Source organism: Cyprinodon tularosa, unplaced genomic scaffold (assembly GCF_016077235.1).
Source record: "Cyprinodon tularosa strain WSP-4 unplaced genomic scaffold, ASM1607723v1 ctg107, whole genome shotgun sequence".
In the NCBI taxonomy this organism is placed as follows: Eukaryota; Metazoa; Chordata; class Actinopteri; order Cyprinodontiformes; family Cyprinodontidae; genus Cyprinodon; species Cyprinodon tularosa.
The window spans coordinates 986,927-1,006,480 of record NW_024037860.1 but is presented as its reverse complement, the minus strand read 5'-3'; the positions used below and the strand labels follow the sequence as shown (position 1 = coordinate 1,006,480).

Below are 19,554 nucleotides of genomic sequence, written 5' to 3'. Positions count from 1 at the left end.
TTTGGACCACTCACCAGCAGTCCAGTCCTGTTTCTCTTTAGCCCAGGCAAGACGCTTCTGACGCTGTCTGTGGTTCAAGAGTGGCTTGACACAAGGAATGCGACAGCAGAAACCCATGTCTTTCATACGTCTGTGTGTGGTGGTTCTTGAAGCACTCACTCCAGCTGCAGTCCACTCTTTGTGAATCTCCCCCACATTTTTGAAGGGGTTTTGTTTCACAATCCTCTCCAGGGTGCGGTTATCTCTCTTGCTTGTACACTTTTTTCGACCACATCTTTTCCTTCCCTTCGCCTCTCTATTAATGTGCTTGGACACTGAGCTCTGTGAACAGCCAGTCTCTTTAGCGATGACCTTTTGTGTCTTGCCCTCCTTGTGCAAGGTGTCGATGGTCGTCTTTTGGACAACTGTCAAGTCAGCAGTCTTCCCCATGATTGTGTAGCCTATAGAACTAGACTGAAAGACCATTTAAAGGCTTTTGCAGGTGGTTTGAGTTAATTAGCTGATTAGAGTGTGGCACCAGGGGCCATCAATTTTGAACCTTTTCACAATATTCTAATTTTCTGATATGATGAATTTGAGATTTTCATTTGTTGTCATTTGTAATCATCAAAATTAAACAAAATAAACATCTGAAATATATGAGTTTGTATGTAATGTATGAATATAATATACAAGTTTCACTTTTTAAATGGAATTACTGAAATCAATCTACTTTTTCATGATATTCTAATTTTATGACCAGCACCTGTATAAGGAATGATATGGAACCCAACGAGACATACTGTTTCTATTTTATTAACTGGACTTTTTTGCTTAAACATCCTTAATCGAGTCACCCAAGTCTCCATAAAATCAAATTCTTAATTTCTCTTTGCTTTTCCAGATTCACTGGCATGCTTTTGTTCAGACTCCTGCTGCAGGATCCAGAGGTGATATCGGCTTATTTTTATTATATTCTTTTAAGTTCATGTCCTTTGTTTTAGCATCCAAAGGGGGAAAAAAAACTTATGTACAAAAAGAACATGCTTCAAGAGTGAATCAACTCTTACATTTATTTATATCTAAAAGTAAAGTACAAGAGTCTGATCAGTTTGAATTATATTAAGTCAAAGATATTTTCTATATCAGAGGCCATAGCCATTGTATATAAGAGAATTATTTGTCATATTTACTATCCATCAATCACTTACACATGGTCTCAATTGCTGGGTTCGTCAGCCATTGGATGAGAGGCAGGGTACATCCTGAACAGGACCGACAACCATTCACCCAGAAACATAAGAAAGCAAGCATTTAATCATAATACTTTGGACTTTCCTTGGACTTGGGAATGAACCTACCAATGCAGGGAGTACAGTACATAAAAAATGACAATCACAGACTATGAAAATGTGTATAGGCTACTTAAAACCTCCTGTAAAATTCAACTGCATTTATAGTCTCTCATTTAACCCCTATTGAACCATCAAAGCTGCCGTCCTGGGAACTTTCTCTGCTTGCCAAAACAATTGGGAAACTGACCCACTTAAAAAGAGAAATCCACTCATCTCCAGTAGCGCGGGGGTTGGGGTTAAGCCTCAGAGCAGGATCTAGGGCTGTTTAAGAAGGAAGTGTGTTCTTAAGCTTGATTTAAAGATTTACTGCTTTATTAATCAATTACAGTTTAATATGTTATGCAACAGTTATGCAACAATTTCACCATATGGCATTGGGGGTGGAATCAACTTTCAGCTCATTTTTAGATTATTAATAATGACTGAATGAGGGTCTTGCACACAGTTCTTTTGCCGATGGGTTGATATTTTTCAGTGTCAGTATTTTAAGGGATTCCAAGTAGTGCGCTCAGTACTGTCCACTGGAACTCTGGGGACCTCTAAAAACACAGCTTGAAGCTTTGGAGGAAAGATACTTTTAGGATTTTATTTATGTAAAAACCTAATCCAAATAGGAAAAAAAAAATAAGATTACCAATTTAGATTTTCCACAAGCCTTTCATCTTAACAGCTTACTGTACATAAAGTCCGACAGAGATTTTGTTCATGAGATCAAAACAGAGTCCAAATATGCCCATAATTATCATGCTTTATTAATAAACTTACAATGAAATTTGATGTAAACCAACAATATTGCACATTGCTCAGGCACAGAACAAGCATCAGGTATCTATAAAGCATGAACATTATTTGTGTGAACCATACATAAGCTGTACAGGTAAAGCTCTACTTAAGAGAAAGGGTCAAGTGAGGGGATTTCACAGAACAGTGAACTCACATTAAAGCTTTGGCTGAAGGTTTAAGGTTTCTTCATTAACAGCAGCACAAAACATTACAAATAAAAAAAATACCATTCAGTCTCATTTCTTAATGGCTTTTGAAAAAAATAAATAAATGGAAAAGGAAACATTACAGGACATAACCATCTACTCAGATGATCTGCGTATTACATTTAAATAAATACTCTTTGGTCACCACTGAGCTTCCATCCATACCAACTGTAGAGTGCAAAAATAACAGTGTTTAAACCCTAGAAAGCTCCAATAATCTCATCAGGTGTTAAACAAAAAAACAAAAACATAATACCCTTGGCAATGTGAAAGTTCAAAGTCAGGCGTGAGCATGCAAATTTAAGGTGATTATGCGTTTGGCCTACGAGCAGCATGACGAAGTGAGTGCAATCCCATGATGCAACAGCCCCTTATCAAAGCTCCAATGTTGTACACTGGAGCAGTTCCATCTACACCGTGCCGTGAGTACAGCCAGGCCAAAGTGGGCAACACTGGAGCTGCCACTGCCACCAGATCAACCAGGAAGCTGCTGCTCCAGTACTGCTTATCCACTAGGTCTAGCCTTTTAGACGACAAAGATTTCTCTTCATAGACACCAAAGTCCAGCTCTGCCATGAACCGGCTGCTCTCTGTTGGGTCTGAACAACAACTTTTAACATGTGGACCATCAATTACCATGCTGGGCTGTGAACGGTCTAAGCCAGAGTGATCAAGAGTGAATGTAGATGAGGGTAAGACTGGGAATCCCAGGGGACCACTGGGAGCTACAAGAGCTGAATCCCCAAGTGATGCTCCATTGTACTTCAGGAGCTGAAGTAGTAGAGCCTGCAGGTCTGGAGATATGGGAAAAATATCAGTCTGAACTTCTTTATCATCCGTTTTCTGGTGACAAAGTTTGCTTGAAGAGATGGTATCTCTAGATACTACTGCATTTGTTGGGGATGCTGTGGGTGTACTAGATGCTGCCACCAAATGTCCGTTTATCAGTGCGGGTTTACCAGCGCTAGTCTCAACTTGGGGCCCTGGCCTGCAGCTGGAGTCCTGACTAAAATCCACTGCGGTAGACATGAAGACCTGCTCAAAAATATCATCTCTGTTGGCCATCTCATCATTCACCAGAAGCCCACTGTCTGCCATTGCCTCTGCTCCCGCATTCCCCAGCTCCATCCCACACCCTTCTTCCCCCAACAACTTCTTACCCCCTCCCTCGGGACTGTCGCACATAAACTCCAAGGCACCTTCGTCTTGAAGGGTGGAACCATTCTGGGCAAGCTCCATGCTTTGCAGGAGGGACTCCAGCTTCCTGTTTTGGATGTTGATATCAACAAAGTACTTCTGTATCCCTTTATCCTTCTCCATCAGACTGTTCTTCATAGTTTCCACCACCTGGCGGAGCTGTCTGATCTCCTTGCGAGCTTCTTTGAGGGACAGCTGAGCCTCCACTCTGTGGCATTCCTCTTCAATCCAGTCTTCCCTCATTCTGCAAAGCTGTGTCTTTAGCTCTTCAATCTCATTCTCTCTAGTAAATTAGAAAGAAATTGTCAGGGGAAAAAAATATTTTGTATACATCATAAGAGAAAGTCTCAGCCAAAGACCTGTATATATTTTGTACACAATAGCTCTTTTCTAATTTATTTTTGACCCATTTTATTCTTTTATTGCTTTGCTACTGGTATGTCTACAGTGTTTCTTCAAAAGCAGTCATCTAACCATCATAAGCCAAAAAGCAAGAGGTGCATTTTCTTTTCCCCAAAGTATACCAGAAAAAGCAATAATGAATATTCATTTAAACAAAAGAAAAACTTTAAAGGGCAATGCTTAAACAGATAAAAAAAACAATACAAAAAAAAACATCCCATTTCTGTAATTTAGTTAATATCTGGAAAACCTCAGAATGTTGGAAGTAACAACAATGGTTCAGAATAAAGGAAGGTTTGGTACATGGAAGAAAGTCTATCTGTCGGCATTGGTAGTCAATAAATCAGCAACTTGATTTTGACGCGGATTCCGAATCCTTTTGATCCAGTCAGACTGAGGTTTTCCCTGAGGAAGCATTCCAGTTCTAATGGATCCAGCCATTGCCGAATGTTTGAGCCAACAAAGGACAAACAAACCATGATGGAGGCTATTGTAGATGCAAAGTCTGAAGCAAACAAGGTGCTGTTATTGATCACCTACAGAACAAACTGTTGAAAATCAAATTAAGTCAAAGTTTCTCAAAGTCTTTATAAAATTAACATTTAAAATAAAGATTTATTCCCACATTAAGCTCCACTTGGAAATGTAATGACCTGCTGACCACTTAACTAGAGATGTACTACACCAAACCAACCGAGTGTACTGCATACTCAGCAGAGCACAAAGTGTATAAAATCAGTGGAGGACTCATTCTGGAGCTTTTACACTAAATCAGGAGTCAGGGCTAATGGGTAACTTGCATGAGTTTTTTTATGGTGTTGTACTGCAGATACAATTAAGTCATAGCTGGAACCCTATTTATAAGGTGGTATGAAAAAAAATTACTTTTCAGTCTGCCCTGCCATCTTTTCAATTTGTATCTGTACTAAATACTTTGTAAATAGTAACTTATCTGGCATTAGTTTCTAAGTTAAAACAAACATTTTGTGAACAGTACATAAACTGTATGGCGTGTTCATTTGGTTTAAAAGAAAATCTGGTCTTTTTTAGTTTCTTTTTCATTACTGACCATTAAAGACGTAGTTTCAGTAATGCGGTACCTGTCATGAACTTTGTTCTCAGACTCCATCAGCTTGGTCTTCAAGTGTCTGATGGCCACTTCCTTCTGCTGCAGTGGGGTTAGGTACTGCTCCGGGTTCGGGGGTCTGATTCCATGGTTTTCCCCACAGGAGCGATAGCGGCCCAAACTCAATCTTCTGTTGAAGCACAGTTGGCGATAGTGAGCTGAATCATTTACCACCTCTGGAACAATTCTCCCATCTGTCTTCAACAAGACATTTTAAAGCCGCAGCAAAAAAAAAAAAAGAAACTGACTTAAAAAGCAAAGTGACTATTCTGCTAAAGGTAATTATCCTGGCTGACAGTGTGCTGTCAGGGCAGATGCTCTGAAGCCTGGAATTACTCGCTGACATAGGATTACTAGCAGTCTCACTTAAGCAAGAAATCTCACTTGCACAAATGTCTAGATTTCAAGATTTTTTTAGAAACCTGATATTGTTTAAGTCCTTTATTTCATGGGGTTATTTTTTGTTTCTCAGATGAGCAGAGGGTTGATTTGGACAAAGCAGGATGTAAGCACTGCTCTCTCACAATATCCTAGCAACATGGAATGCTTGAGGCCTTTGATGCAAATGCTCTGCCTCCCTGCCCGAAATAGAACAGCCTAGAAGAAGGCAACACTGGGGAAGAAAGGATGTCACATGACAATGGCAATACAGGCAAAAAGAGCTGTCAAAGGACAGGCTCTAAAGCGGGAGCAGTTGAGGATTAAGCTGCAAGCAGAAGATAAGGAAGAATCTATGCAGACAGAAAAAGAACAATATTGCTAGTCCAAAATTTTAATTCATTTAATTTTGTGCATTAAATATTTTTTTGGGTCACATTCATGTTTTAATGACCAAAAGACTAAAAGTTTAATGATGGAAGTTTCCAGATGTACTGAGTCAGGCTGAGGAATGTCAGAGTAGATTTGCCCGATAAAGTCCTCATTATTCCCCGTCACACTATAACCAGTGTAATCCTAGTGCTGTATGGACAGTCTAATCTTAATCCCAACACCCATTCATCGCCATTCTATGAAAAACTTAAAATCTCATAATCAAAATCCATCATTTCTCCCTCAGGGCAAATTTTTTAAATAATTTAAAGGCAAAACATTAGGGTGTTCATAGGGCTAATGGCAACCAAAGCATTTCATTACATGTAGAATTATTTATGTAGTACCTTGATGTCGGGCTGGAGTTGCTGCTGCTGAGCGTTGAAGAAGCAGCTCTGGGAGGAGTCCTGTAGGGAGCATAAAGTTCTGAATCATGCTTCACAGATGGGAGCCCAGCTGGTTTGAATACGTGGAGCGTTCTGATTTGAGAGCCACGACTTCAATACATTTGATGAAGGTATAAAAACAAAAAAAAACAAATTTTTAAACTTACTCAAATTAGAAACTTCATCTAGTTATTCAAATGAAAGAAGAGGATTCTGTAAACATACCAGCGTGAAGAAACTTTCTTTCCAACCGAACTTGACGTGAGGCTTTCCTTGGTCTTCAGGCTGCCTGTGCTGCTGGAGGAACTGAAATCTGCTTCACTGCCTGCAGGGGGAGCAGTTGATGCGTTAGCATGTAGGCATGTGTTAAGTAAAAGAAAGAGCAAAAAATACTTAAAAAAAAAAGTAAACAAATGCACCACCAAAGTAAAATAAAATACAGTCGCATGTGAAAATGGAGTTTTTGTTGCTACATTTAGCAACTTTTCAGACCCCTGTAGCACTTTTATTTAAAAAAAAAAAAGCGCCTAGCACCAAATCTAGCAACTTTTTCTGCTACTGGAGACTTTGGCAACAACATATAAGAGAAGCAAACTCTGCTCTCCAGAGCAAGTAGATTGGTAACCCCGCCTCCTGCTCTCCTGCATGTCTGCTGTCAGTACTTTTGACAGCAGTTGCTTTACTTTTCGCCTTTTTGGAAAAATAGGAAGGAGCAATCAGCTAAGTGAGATGTGTTTTCTTCTCATTTCAGAGGGCCTCTGCCTGTCTTCGCCTAGGGCCCCAAGTTTCCTAAATACACCCCTGCATCTGATGCCTGTGAGTAAGAGTTCTCAGGCTAAGGAAGCCATGCTGATTAAATCAACTTTGGGGGGAAAAAAACTAATTAGAAACTGGGCTTAATATACCTTGGCTCCACTACCTAACCCATCCCCCCCCCCCAGTTTTGCTTAATAGAGGCATCCAGAAAAGGTAGCTGTAGTATTTGAAAGACAACATCTGATAAAACCCTAGATTAATTTTTTCCATCCACAGAAAGATCGTATAAGTTGTGATTCAGAACATTTGTTTTGGAGGTTATTTTAAAACATTAACAGGATTTTTAAAATGCTGTTCTTTTTTTTAATCTTTAAAATTAATAAATTATTAATTAGTTTAAGGGAAGGTAAATTAATTTGGGAAAAGAAAATGGCATCTCCTATTTGAAATATTTGCCTACATTCTATGGGAATGTTTCTGACCCAACAACAAAATTTGATATTTATACCGGTCTATCATTAAATGTTGATCTGTGTCCATTATTAATAAACTATTATTGGCCATAATAATTTGAAACAATTCCATTAAAATGTTTAATTTGAAGATTACATTTCAGAGAATGTTATCACTGTTTCTGTGCTTTGTAATTTGTATTATACTTTCATGCATATGTTGGATTACAAAAAAATATTGTATTTGCAAGGCAACAAAAATAAAATAAAGAAACAAACAGGATAAACTTAAGTCAGAAGTCTTCACTACTACTACTACTTATCAAAACAATTAAACTTTTAAAGTCCTACCTGAGAAACATCTTTTTCCATCAAACAACACCATAGTAGCGTGTTTAGTAACGTCTGTGAAAGACAAAGTAACTCTCAAACTTGACTGTGACCCTTCACCCCTTTGTGAGTCAACTGAGGCTCCTGTCTGTTCAGAGAGAGAAGTAACCTTCTGCTAATCAGACTAATTGGTTGAGCTCCCAAACTTTTCCCACAACCAATCAGCTTCCTTCTCGGCTCTGAATCACAATCAGTTGTTTTTTTTCCCCCCTCTATTATTCCTAGATTAAAGACCAGGAAATTTAATTGGGGATGAAGAGGAACCACTGTTTCTGAACAACCTTAAACGGAAGATAAATATATCTTTTTCTTCTTTTAGGAAGTAAACACTAAACCCTAAAAGTTTTGGAGATTTCATTGAGATTCATTGTACTGCTGATGTATAAGTTAAGCTATCAGTGTACTATGATCTCTAGGGTCAAATAGTTAGACAGAAGCCTATAAGTAAAAACTGATTAGAAAGATTAAGTTGAAGAAAGATCTAATAAATTATGAAAAGAGAACTTTAATATCTCATTGTTAATATTTCCAAAAGAACAACACATTTTGTTGTATATTTCTATCTTGTACTTTACCTCGGGCTCTCAGGGCCGACCTTAGCTCCCTCTTGTGCCTCTGTTTGCTCCGGGCCTCTCCTCCGCTCTCTGCCATCACCCTCACCCTCTTCACTTTGGCTTTGCGCTCTGGCAGTGTCGGCGACCCATTGGCGCTCTGCTCTGAGCCTGACGGGGTTTTGGAGGGGGACACAGACTGACTAGTGGGGCAGCCGGTGTCATCTATTGTAGACAGGCACACAGACCAGTAACAGCCACGAACATGCAAGGCAGAGCATGCAGCCAACACAAGCAGTCAATCAGCACCAGATTCAGCCCCAGATGTTTTTTGGCTGACAATGCAGTAAGGGTTCATCAACTCTGCTCACACACAAGCACCTTCTGGTGTATAGCAGGCAGGACTAAGTTTAGCTGCTGTGTTTAATATGACTTAGTGCAAATTTAATTATACAACCAAGGTAATGTAATGTAATAGGACACCTGACCTGAAGTTGTTTATAGGGCAAGTTACCGTTTCTGATCACTGGCATACCCCTTACAAATGGAGTACCTCAGTGAGATCTAGAAGCACAAGATCTATATTCAGCCATTCAGCAGAGATACGGCTACATAGCTGTGCATCTTATTTTGGCATTGACCAATTAGATGAGCCCTTGAATGATATATAACCTATTGTAAAAAAGTTAACTAGTCAAGAAAAAAACTGAAGTAAGTAAAGTAAGTTAAAAAATAAAGTTAAAAAGTTAATAAGCCTCCTTAACAATTATATTTAGGGTTCTAAACTAAAAGAAATCTGAGTAAAAACTTATGTCTTTTTCACTTAGAGTTTTTTTTCATGAATTCCTTATAGAACCACTTGTCTGATTTTTTAAATATATTTAGGCAAGTTGACGTTTTCTGTTATTACATTGACATTCATTTTTGCCTTCAAAAGATCCATATTATTTGAACGTTACAAAGATAATGAGGTCTTGTCCTCGATTCCAATAACATTATTGGCTTGAAAGTTTGATTTTCATAGTATTTCACTGAGGGCCCTGGAACGGTTTAAGGCAACTGAGTTTGAGCTCAAAATATGCACCAATATTTTTCTGTGAAAAACAACAACAAATGTTTCTAATCTTAGACTGCATCTAAAGTTCTTACCAGAGCAAAAACTGTTGGTGCTGATGGTCCTCTTGGAGTACTCAGAACTGATGTCACACTCCTTCCCTTCCTCCTCGGACAAAAGGGAATCAGACAGAGGAGATCCTTTGTCCTTTGGAGGACAAGGATGGAGGACCAAACGTGGGATCCGGCTGCGTGGACTACCTTTTTCAGGGGATTTCTTTTCCTATTTTAAATGTTGATCAGTAAAAAGTCAAAATGAAGAGAAATTAGCATAATTGTTTTAGTTGTTTTTTTTTCATAAATACAGTGGTGCAATGTATTCAAACCCCAAATTTAGATCTAAATCATTCAATTGTAGCTCTGATGTATGTTTAAGGTTTCCTTTTCTTTGGGGCTACATCAGCTCTAACCCAGCTTTCAAATAACACCTTAAGAAAAACATCCACACAACATGATGCTGCCACCATGTCTCACCAAGGATGTAGTGCTTCATAGTGATGTGTAGTTTTAGTTTTTTGTCATTTACATGTTTTGCAAAAAAAAAAATCATATTTTGGTTTCATTTGATCAGCAGAGCGTCATCTATATGTTTGCTATGTCCCGTGTTTGTGGCTTTATTCTTAAAACAAGTCTTCCTATTTATTTATTCTTCATACCTCTATCCAATGGCAAAATGCGTCTAGGACCCTCTGGACATCTGAAGCTCCTTAAAGGAATAGTACACCCAAAACATGATTAGCCTTCATTTTCTACTCACCCCCATGCTGAACAACACCCTGGAGTACTTTTTTGATATCTCAAATGCATCTGGAGATCTGGGAGGCTTCTTGCTGTCTGCTGACATTCAAATAATGGAGGTCCATGGCGCCCGAGACAGAAAGGTCCATAAAAGTCCACAAAAACGTGTCAATATTCCTCCATACTGCTCGTCCAATGTAATCCAAGTGTCCTGAGTGGGTAGCATCCAGAATTTACTCGAAACGAAGTCATTTAGAATGTTTTTAGAGCATAAACAGTAGTGTATAGGATTTCCTAATAGCGCCCCCATGCGCGCTCACGACGCTACGGAAGCCGGCAGACCAAACCGGAAGAAAGTGCGCATTCAGCGTCTGGTCTGCCGATAATGCAAGCGTAGAAGAAGAAATGTGCTGTTTACCTGTGCAAAGAAAGAAACAACGAAAGAAAAATGTCTGAGGACTTCAGTGTTGAGGAAGAGCATGAGTTCTTTGCTGAGCTGAATGCGCTGGTTTGGTCTGCCGGCTTCCGTAGAATCGCGAGCGCGCATGGGGGCGCTATTAGGAAATCCTATACACTACTGTTTATGCTCTAAAAACATTCTAAATGACTTCGTTTCGAGTAAATTCTGGATGCTACCCACTCAGGACACTTGGATTACATTGGACGAGCAGTATGGAGGAATATTGACATGTTTTTGTGGACTTTTATGGACCTTTCTGTCTCGGGCGCCATGGACCTCCATTATTTGAATGTCAGCAGACAGCAAGAAGCCTCCCAGATCTCCAGATGCATTTGAGATATCAAAAAAGTACTCCAGAGTGTTGTTCAGCATGGAGGTGAGTAGAAAATGAAGGCTAATCATGTTTTGGGTGTACTATTCCTTTAAGGCTCTTGGCCACTAGGATGAAAGCTCTCATTGCCCTGTCTGTCACTTTAGGTGGATGGTCATGTGTTGATGGATTTGCAGTTGTGCAATACTATCTTTCCATTTTCTACCAGATGTTTAAACCTTGGAATAATCTATTTTATAACTTTAAAGCTTTTAAGCTTTTCAACAACGTTATCCCCATTAGGATAGACACTATTTAATCACTGACTTGATTGGATTTCCGATTTGAGTAGAAGGCATGACCAACACCCTTAAAAAAAACATAATAAAAAATAATAAAAAAATAAAAAATATGAAAAAAGCTCAAGGGGTAGTAGTTTATATAATTTATATACTTATTATAGTGACCGTTTTATTGCATTAATGCTTAAAAAAGGTCTCTAAATGAGATTATTATCAAAGTACATAAAAGCAAAGAGAAGACTCACCTCATATTCTTGGAATGGCCCCATCTTGCTTGACACAGCCTTATTCCCTAATGAACAGAAGATAAAACAAAAATCCAGTGATTTATCTTTAGTATTAAACATGCCTGGGGCAGCATTTTGACGTGGCACTGGAGCTGTTTAAGGACAAGAGCCCTCTGTCTGAACTCCACTACCTTACACCACTAAATCCCACCCTCTGCATACACACAAGCACACCCATTCCTGGTACAGATGGCACAGGAACTTTTGAGCCGGATATAAATGTAAAAAGTCTCATCCAGCATTTTTATCTTTTTAATTTGTTGAACTCAAGTTATGAGCAAAGGTTTAAGCTAACACAGGGCTTCATGAGGATAAGTTTACAAAAATGCAGGAAACCCAGCTCTTAGAGAAATCAATGAAATATTAGACAGACAAATCCTATACAGCAAAAAAAACAACCTGCTCTGCCGCTCTTATGGCTTTACCTGTTGGGGAAAGGGAAATAATTAAAGTGTAGAGTCCATGGAAAGGATTCATTCATTTCATCTTTTTTTCTAAAATATTAAAAGGGGTCACATGCTTTCTATATTTAGCTCCCTCTGCTCTAAGGCTCTAATTGAAACCTGTTAGAAACATTCTGCAAAGGACATTTTTGTGTTACGATGTACCATAGAAAGCCTGAACCTAAATCACAACAATAATTGTGGGCCAGATCATTTAAATCTAATCTAAATTAGCTTTAGTTATTTTGATAAAGACAGTAGGCAACAATATCAGTCCCTAAACATGTAAACCACCAAGATATAGAAAATTAGCTGCAAGTTTTACTTAATTTTATATAGAAAATCCATGTTTCAATAATGTCAGTTATATATTTACATATTATTGATCTCATCTGTCACATAAGATCCAAACAAAATACCCTAAGAGGTTTATGGTTGAAACAAGAAAAAAAAAAAAAATAGACAGAGATGTGGGTGCTATTGGAAGGGACTTTGATTTAATTTTAGACATTAAGGATAACAGAACTTCACAGTTCTGTGATACATTCCATGACGCAACACGAACACTTGCTCAGAGCCATCTGTGCCAGTAATGTAGGGCTGTCTGCCAAAAGCAGTAGAGTGCTTCAATCAGTGGGATATAATGGAGAATGGAGAGATAATATATCCTCCTTTTTAATGGGTTTCAATAAGAACACTCAGTAGGAAAGGACTTGAGTAAGAACGCACCTTGCTTTTAGTTCATGCATATTAGAAACAATCTTGAAACATTTCTTATTGATGCTAAAGAGCTAAATAATGTAGATTTTTAGTCATGCTTGGAAAAACTTTATACAGTTGCTTCACTTCTACTCCCTTGTTGATTGCATAAGTGGGTGAGTTGCATAAGTGCATAAATATATGTGTGTCTTTTTCTATTAGAAATGTTATCATAGATCCCTAAGCTTTGGAATTTTACATTTCCATATGCTTTGGCTTCACATAAAAAAAAAAAAACTATATGTGACCATCTTCTAATATTAACAGCCATTAGTCCTTTATAGGTAACCCAGAATAATACAAATTGCTCTTTTTTTCAAATCACAGAGGCCTGGAGATAATTGCTAAAACAGGCCAGAGTGTTAGGGGAATAAAAGCTCAGCTCATTTTTAGAAACCGATTGAGGTGACTTCAGTCACATGGGTGGCCCACGCCCCCTATTGAAGAGCAGTATCACATCAGCCAGCTGTGTGGCAACAAGAAAGAATCAGATTATAAGTACCAATACTAAACAGCCTTGCCCTAGCAACACACTTAGCAACGGAGCAGGAAAAAAAGAGGAGCAGCTCTGCACAGTGTTCTCATCCTGAGATTTGTCCTTGAGAAAAAAAATTATATTCTAATGCTTTATGGGAAGCATACTAGTTTTTTCCTTTTTATAGCAATAAGAATAGTAAATAGTAAATGTAGTTTTGCCAGCTACATAGTAGTAATAGTTCCAGTGTGTAAGGAATAATAGGTAACATTTCTAAACAAAGGGTGAAAAACAAATAAACAGACACCAATATGATACCAGGAGACCCAGTAACTCAAAAAAATTAGACATTACACATTTCAATGTATTTAAACTGGATTTTGTGTTATAGTTTAGCCTGATATTACAGTTTCTTTTTAGTGTTTTTCGTATTAGGTTTGGCCAACGTGTTGGCCAATTAATTTGTGCTTTCAGCAGCCATGCCTTAAAATCATGCAAGATGCATGCAGTGCCACTCCCTCCATTTACAAGGCATTGATTTCTTTGATATGCTAAATAATGTTTAAATTGAGAGGAGAGTAATATTCAAACTGAGAGTATTGTAACATTTATTATCACTGTGAACTTTTTATCAAGTAACTGAAGGAAGAAAAGCAATATCAGCCTGAACAATTGGCAAAATAAAGCAGGAGTACTTATATGGAATGGGTTAGACTGGCAATTGTCCTTAAAAACGAGAGAAATAAAACTCCAAATGGAACATATGGGACGTGGTTATAAGTTTTCATAAAAGAAAGACTAACATTAACTGGTTTAATACATGAATATGTTTTGGCTAAACCTCCATCTAAGGATCAAATCTTTTGCAGCCAATAAAATATTTTCTCACAGGACTGACATGTCTTCAACTCCAGACATTTTCCATAAACTACAGTATGACCACCTTCCTTGCTTCTGCTGAGGAAAAGTATCGACTCAATATGTTGCTCCAGAAACCATGTTTCATGTATGATCATTTTTTAGGGCTAGTTTATGCCTTATATGGTTTTATGCACAAGGTTCTAAAAGTCTAAATTTGGTGTTATCTGTCCTTAATTCCTCCCTTCACCTACAGTAGGTGTGGCAAACATTTTGGGCTTTCTTTTAACAGTAACTCTTTCTTTTCTAACTTTAAAACATGGACATGTACAGAGGGTAAAAATATTTTCAATTTCTGCTGGTTGATGATAAATGTTAAATCTTGACTATCAATTTATCCACTTGAATATTTTTTAATTTGAATAAAACATTATTAGTTTGAAGTGTAAACATCGGAGTTAAAAAAGTATATCTTAAGTTGAATTCATTTACGTCTCGCTAAATAAAACTTTTTTGGAACAAATATCAGAAAGCTTTTTTCAGCTCCAGTTGTCTGTGCTACGAAATGTTTAGTCTGAGATTCCCATGTTTCTGATTGTCTACTTTATGCACCACTGCTACATTTAACTCAGAAAAATAAAGTCACTTCAGCAAGGAATCAAGTTCTATCAGACTTTTCCATGCTTCTCTTTTCATGTTGCACCACTGCTAGAAAATGATAGAATGGGATATAAATGTAGTGTTTTGATATAATTTTCTCTTCATAGACCACATTTTTCCATTCTTCTCTTTTTCTGCCATTAGCTTAATGTGCTCTAAGTGGACATTGTGAACAGTGAAAGTCTATCCAGCTAGCTAAATCTGTTACTGTATATACATATCCAGGGAAAATACTTTTCCCTTGAAGACAAAACACTCACAAAGATTGTGTTAAATCACCAGTAAGAGACTGCCAACTGTAGTATTGCAATAATGAATTAGTTTGATAGAAAATGTTGCTGAACCTTAACATTTTACAGGTAAGATGAGATTAATACTTCAAACCTGATACTGTAGCTTTATTAGGCAAACTGATATTTTGACAGGACAATCTAGAACATTCTGACTTTGAAAAAGCTGCTGGTTAGCTGTTAATAAACAAGTCTTTAAACCTCTTCTGGAACATTTCCTCCCACCCAGATGGTGTCCTTTCCAAACAGCATGGAGTGGGCGTTGATATTAATTCCCTTAATCCACCCCAGAGCATTTTTTATAACGTTGATCTCTTATGCAGCCTAATGTTGAGCTGTTTACCCCATTTTTAAATCCATATGACCCACTCCGTTCATTTTCGATGGGACAATCTGAGTTTATTTTTCAGTTATTCTGTTTTGTTGATTTTTGTCTTATTTTCCAGCAGATTTAAGCAGTCTTTAATTACTCTCTGTTGCCGCCTTGTATTTGTTTCCTTTCTCCTTGGCTTCCTTCTAGTCAGTTCCACTCATACCTGCTTCATATTCAGCTTATTAGCCCATCCTGTGTTATTTTCCCCTTATATACTCCACCTCTACAGTCATCCAGTGCTGGTTCCTTGTTTTTGTTTGTTTTTCCTTCATCTCTGGCTTCCCACATGAATGTTCCCTGATTCTTTCAGTTTTTTTATTCTTATTATTTTATTTGTTTATTTTTTATGAAAATGAAATAAAAACAAATAAAAAACAAACAATAGTATTTTGGATTTTTGGTTGTCTGCCTATGTTCTTCATTAAATCTTCAAGATTCACCTCTGCCTCCTGGTCTCTGGATTTGGGTCCTCAAAATCCTCCACCCCATTGTGACACAGTTTAAAAAGGTTGGTCTTACATTAAAATAAAACACAAAAAAAAAACAATAGTTTTTAGGTGTGGATAACAAGATTCATTGATTGTATCTTTCTCGATTCAAAAAAGAATGAAACCAATCAAACATGATCAAACAGAAGCAGGAGCTTTGTTTACACCCAGTTTCCACCATCACAGCCAGTTGTTCCCCATGTTTTGACACAGTTTCCCCGAAACCACTCCTAAATACGGTCTTTAAACAATGCAGCATGTTTTTTAACATAAAAATTACATCACTGGTGGGATTAGTTGAGTCATCACACAGAAACAGAGACCCTGTAAAGAAATGCAGATGACATCTGATGTGTTTACACCAGTCCTTTTGTTTACCTCTTCTCAGTTCACAACCATAACGGGGTTCATTGTCTTGTTACATTATATAATATAACCCCCAAATAAGTGTTGGCTGAACAGCTGCATTTTTAGGTCTAAAAATAGATTTATTTATTTTTGTTTTGTTTGATCAGCCTTTTGGCTCAAACAAAACAATAAGTAAATAAGAAAAACATGCGACTCCAACGTTAAGTACGATTTCAGCAAGGTAGCTTTTAAAATAGCCTAGACGATGTGAAATATTTGGGTTTTATAACAAAAGGTTTTAAAATAACGCGTTTGAACTTGTAAACAGCTCATCGGGCCACCTCCCATCTCCAGAGAAGTTTCACTTTCATTTCAAATTCATACAATAATATCTCGTTTTATTTGTTCGAATCCATATAGAGGGAAGATGGAGTAAAACACCTACCAGAATGTTGGATATTTTCCCCCAGAATGCGCGTGAGCTGATTCACAGCGGGGCTTGTTTCTCTGCTGCTGCTGCTGAGGATGCTGCTGCTGTCGGTACCAGCCTCGCTCTGACGGAAGGATGAAGACTGGATGAGAAGCAACAGACTGGGCAGGAATAGGGAGCTTTTATGATGCGCACTCAATGTTCCCGACATCCCCGCTGTGTTACATAACGCGTTACTTAACCAGCGAAATGGGTGGAATGCAACCCGACATGACAGGTCAACTGGAAATGGCTCAGATGAGTCATTTTATAATGTATAAATATGCATTTCTCCACGGATTTTTTCTGATGCCGATGTTTGTTTGAAGCAGGGATTGAATCCAACCAAATGTATTCAGTCCAGTAGTGTTGCTAAAGAGCTCCAGCAGAAAATCCACGTAGAGCCATTTCTGTTGTTTCTTAATGTTGACTATTCAGAAAGCAGAGAGACTGTGTTCTCTCCATGGTGCTGAAATTCAGTAAGCGCTCTAAATCCAACCTTCTTGAAAAAGTTTAGCTTGGGATTAATTTCATGCTGCTGACAAACAATGACCGCCTGGTCGTTAAAACATTGCCTTGGCTAGATGCCCCACGTTGCAAAAAATAAACAAAATTCTCCTGCCCTTAACACAAAATTAGGGTAAAATGGTGACGTTTTCCGACTGCGCCACCTGGCTTGAGAAACCTGTTCCAAGACTTACTTTTACTTATTATTTAGGTAGCACACACATACCATCCTTATCTTATTTTACTGTTATATCATATTTGTACTTGCAATCTTATTTTATTTTTTTCGCCTGTAAACGGTTAAACTGAAAAAAAAAATAAAATAAAAAAAATAAAAAAAAAAAACAATGGATTATAAAGTCATTCTGATTCTCATCCACGAAGCCCTTTGGTAGAATTCAAATGAGCCATTTTAATCTAGATTAATTTAAATTATTTTTCTTTATTCAACCAAAACTGTTTTTTTTTCAGTGGAAAACTGGAATGACATCTCTCCCATGAGTTAAATGATCTAAAAAAAAACAATTTCTATAAAACAATGCATTTTAATATATTCATAATTCAGTTAAATCTAAAATAAAATAAAACCAAATAAAACCAGTTAAATTGTTTATTTTTTTCCTCTGGATGGAAAGCTTCCCTGCCATCACCCTAATGTTTGGTACTTTCCACAAATGAACGATTGGATAAAGTTCAGTGGTCTGACAATGCCACTCCCCTAAATGTCTATAAGGCAAGTTTATTTTTACAGTAGGTATACATCTAGTAACAAGAAAACTCACATTGCTGTGCATGTACACACAGAAAAAGACAAATGCACAGAAAACTGAGCATTGAAGAGGCATAACAGTGGCAGGTGAAGAGAAGTTGGACAAAAAACTTAATTAAATGAGGTTTCAGTTAACTGAAAAAAACAGTCAAAGCAATCCATGCATCCTCTGATGCTTATCCACTAGGGTCACTGGGGCTGGTGCCCATCTCCATGGGCGAAATGACAGGTCATTCAAAACCAACGCTAAACAAATAGCTTTGTAATGTTGATGTAAACCAATTTAGGGTTTAGTTTTCCAATTTAGATTTCTTAGAGTTTGTTTCATTTGTGGAACATACAAACCAAATGTTTGGTCCAGGGTCTCAGTATTAAAATAAGCAGACCTGAGAGGTCGAGGCAGTTGATACCCTCACATGTCTGTAATGTATTTTGGTGCTAAACCATAAGTGATTTATAGAGTAATAGACATTAAAGCTGAAGTCTGTAAGTTTTTAAAAATCACTTTTTTGTCATATTGGCTAAAACTGTCCCTATGCCCAGACAGCAGTACATGTGATATGTAACCTGTGAAAAAAACTGCTTCAATTGGTACCGCCTACCTACTGCCTGTATTTCAATCTGGAAAGAATAATTCGGGACGAGTCAAAACAACCAAACACAGCCAGAGGAGCGCCATAGTGGAGCGCCATAGTGGCTCGTTTTTCTGACATTAGGCTGACAAGTAATGGGGTATGAGAGAGGGGGAGAGACATGCAGCAAAGGACCACAGGCCTGATTCAGAGCCGGGTCGGCCGCGTCGAGGACTAAGGCATGGGTTGTGTACACTAACCACTGCTCCACCAGCACGCCCGAGATACCCAGTTTCTGAAAGGCTCCATCATCTGGTTAAAGTGTAATGTAAAGCTGTGCATCATCTGCATATTTATGGTAACTTGATTTTTTTGTTATAATCTTAGCTTAGGGAAACCTGTAAATAATAACTAAGTCAAGTTAAACCAGTCCAGTGGCAGACCACAAAGGCCAAACAAGTTTTACAGGTGCTCTAATAAAATGAATAGATCAACAGAGTTGAATGCTGCACTAACGACAAACAATACCGACACTGTGGTTCTTCAACAGTCTTTATTTATGCAGATGTCACTTTGACAAAGAGAGTCTCTGCATTGTGGTGAGCTTGTAAACCTGACTGAAAGTCAGAAGAAACATCTTGTTAAAAGAATTGATAACTTTAAGAGGTAATCAATTAACAATGCTTGCAAAACTTAGATGCGGATGCCTGTAACTAAGAATCTATTTTACTCAGAAACACCTTGAGCTAACTCCTGAGGTCAATGCTTTCTTTTTTATAAATACATGCCAGAAAATAGGTTTACCTAAACAGTGGACTAGAACCATTTTAAGGACTCCTTTTGATCAGGATAAGTATCTATTCTTCTGAGGTCACCCCAGATGTCAGTACTCCTCCCACTACTGTATTTCAAAGTGTGAGTCAATCCATCCATCCAACAG

General features: G+C 37.9%; 1 protein-coding gene across 3 annotated transcripts; it reads right to left on the bottom strand.

The window, feature by feature from the left end:
- Positions 1-2,064: 2,064 nt before the first annotated feature.
- sybu (syntabulin (syntaxin-interacting)) lies at positions 2,065-17,134 on the bottom strand. 3 transcript variants are annotated; one of them, XM_038288772.1, is made up of 8 exons: positions 16,743-17,134; positions 11,562-11,608; positions 9,543-9,729; positions 8,418-8,618; positions 6,470-6,569; positions 6,206-6,265; positions 5,023-5,178; positions 2,065-3,803 (listed from the first exon to the last, which is right to left on the bottom strand). In XM_038288772.1, the coding sequence occupies exons 1-8, from the start codon at positions 16,936-16,938 to the stop codon at positions 2,633-2,635; spliced, it is 2,118 nt and encodes a 705-aa protein (XP_038144700.1). In that variant the 5' UTR covers positions 16,939-17,134; the 3' UTR covers positions 2,065-2,632. The 3 variants fall into 3 exon arrangements, with proteins under 3 accessions (XP_038144700.1, XP_038144692.1, XP_038144683.1); XM_038288764.1 differs by having other exon boundaries at positions 6,206-6,355; positions 8,418-8,564; XM_038288755.1 differs by having other exon boundaries at positions 6,206-6,355; positions 16,743-17,133.
- Positions 17,135-19,554: the final 2,420 nt, after the last annotated feature.

What these genes read in the sequence shown, in the direction of transcription:
- sybu (XM_038288755.1), bottom strand. Translation starts at nt 16,938, where the DNA reads ATGTCGGGAACATTGAGTGCGCATCATAAAAGCTCCCTATTCCTGCCC. An exon ending in CACCAACAGTTTTTGCTCTG is followed by an intron (nt 8,619 to 9,542) that starts GTAAGAACTTTA and finishes TGTCTACAATAG; the next exon opens with ATGACACCGGCTGCCCCACT. An exon ending in AACTCCAGCCCGACATCAAG is followed by an intron (nt 5,179 to 6,205) that starts GTACTACATAAA and finishes GTGCTTCAACAG; the next exon opens with AAGATTGAGTTTGGGCCGCT.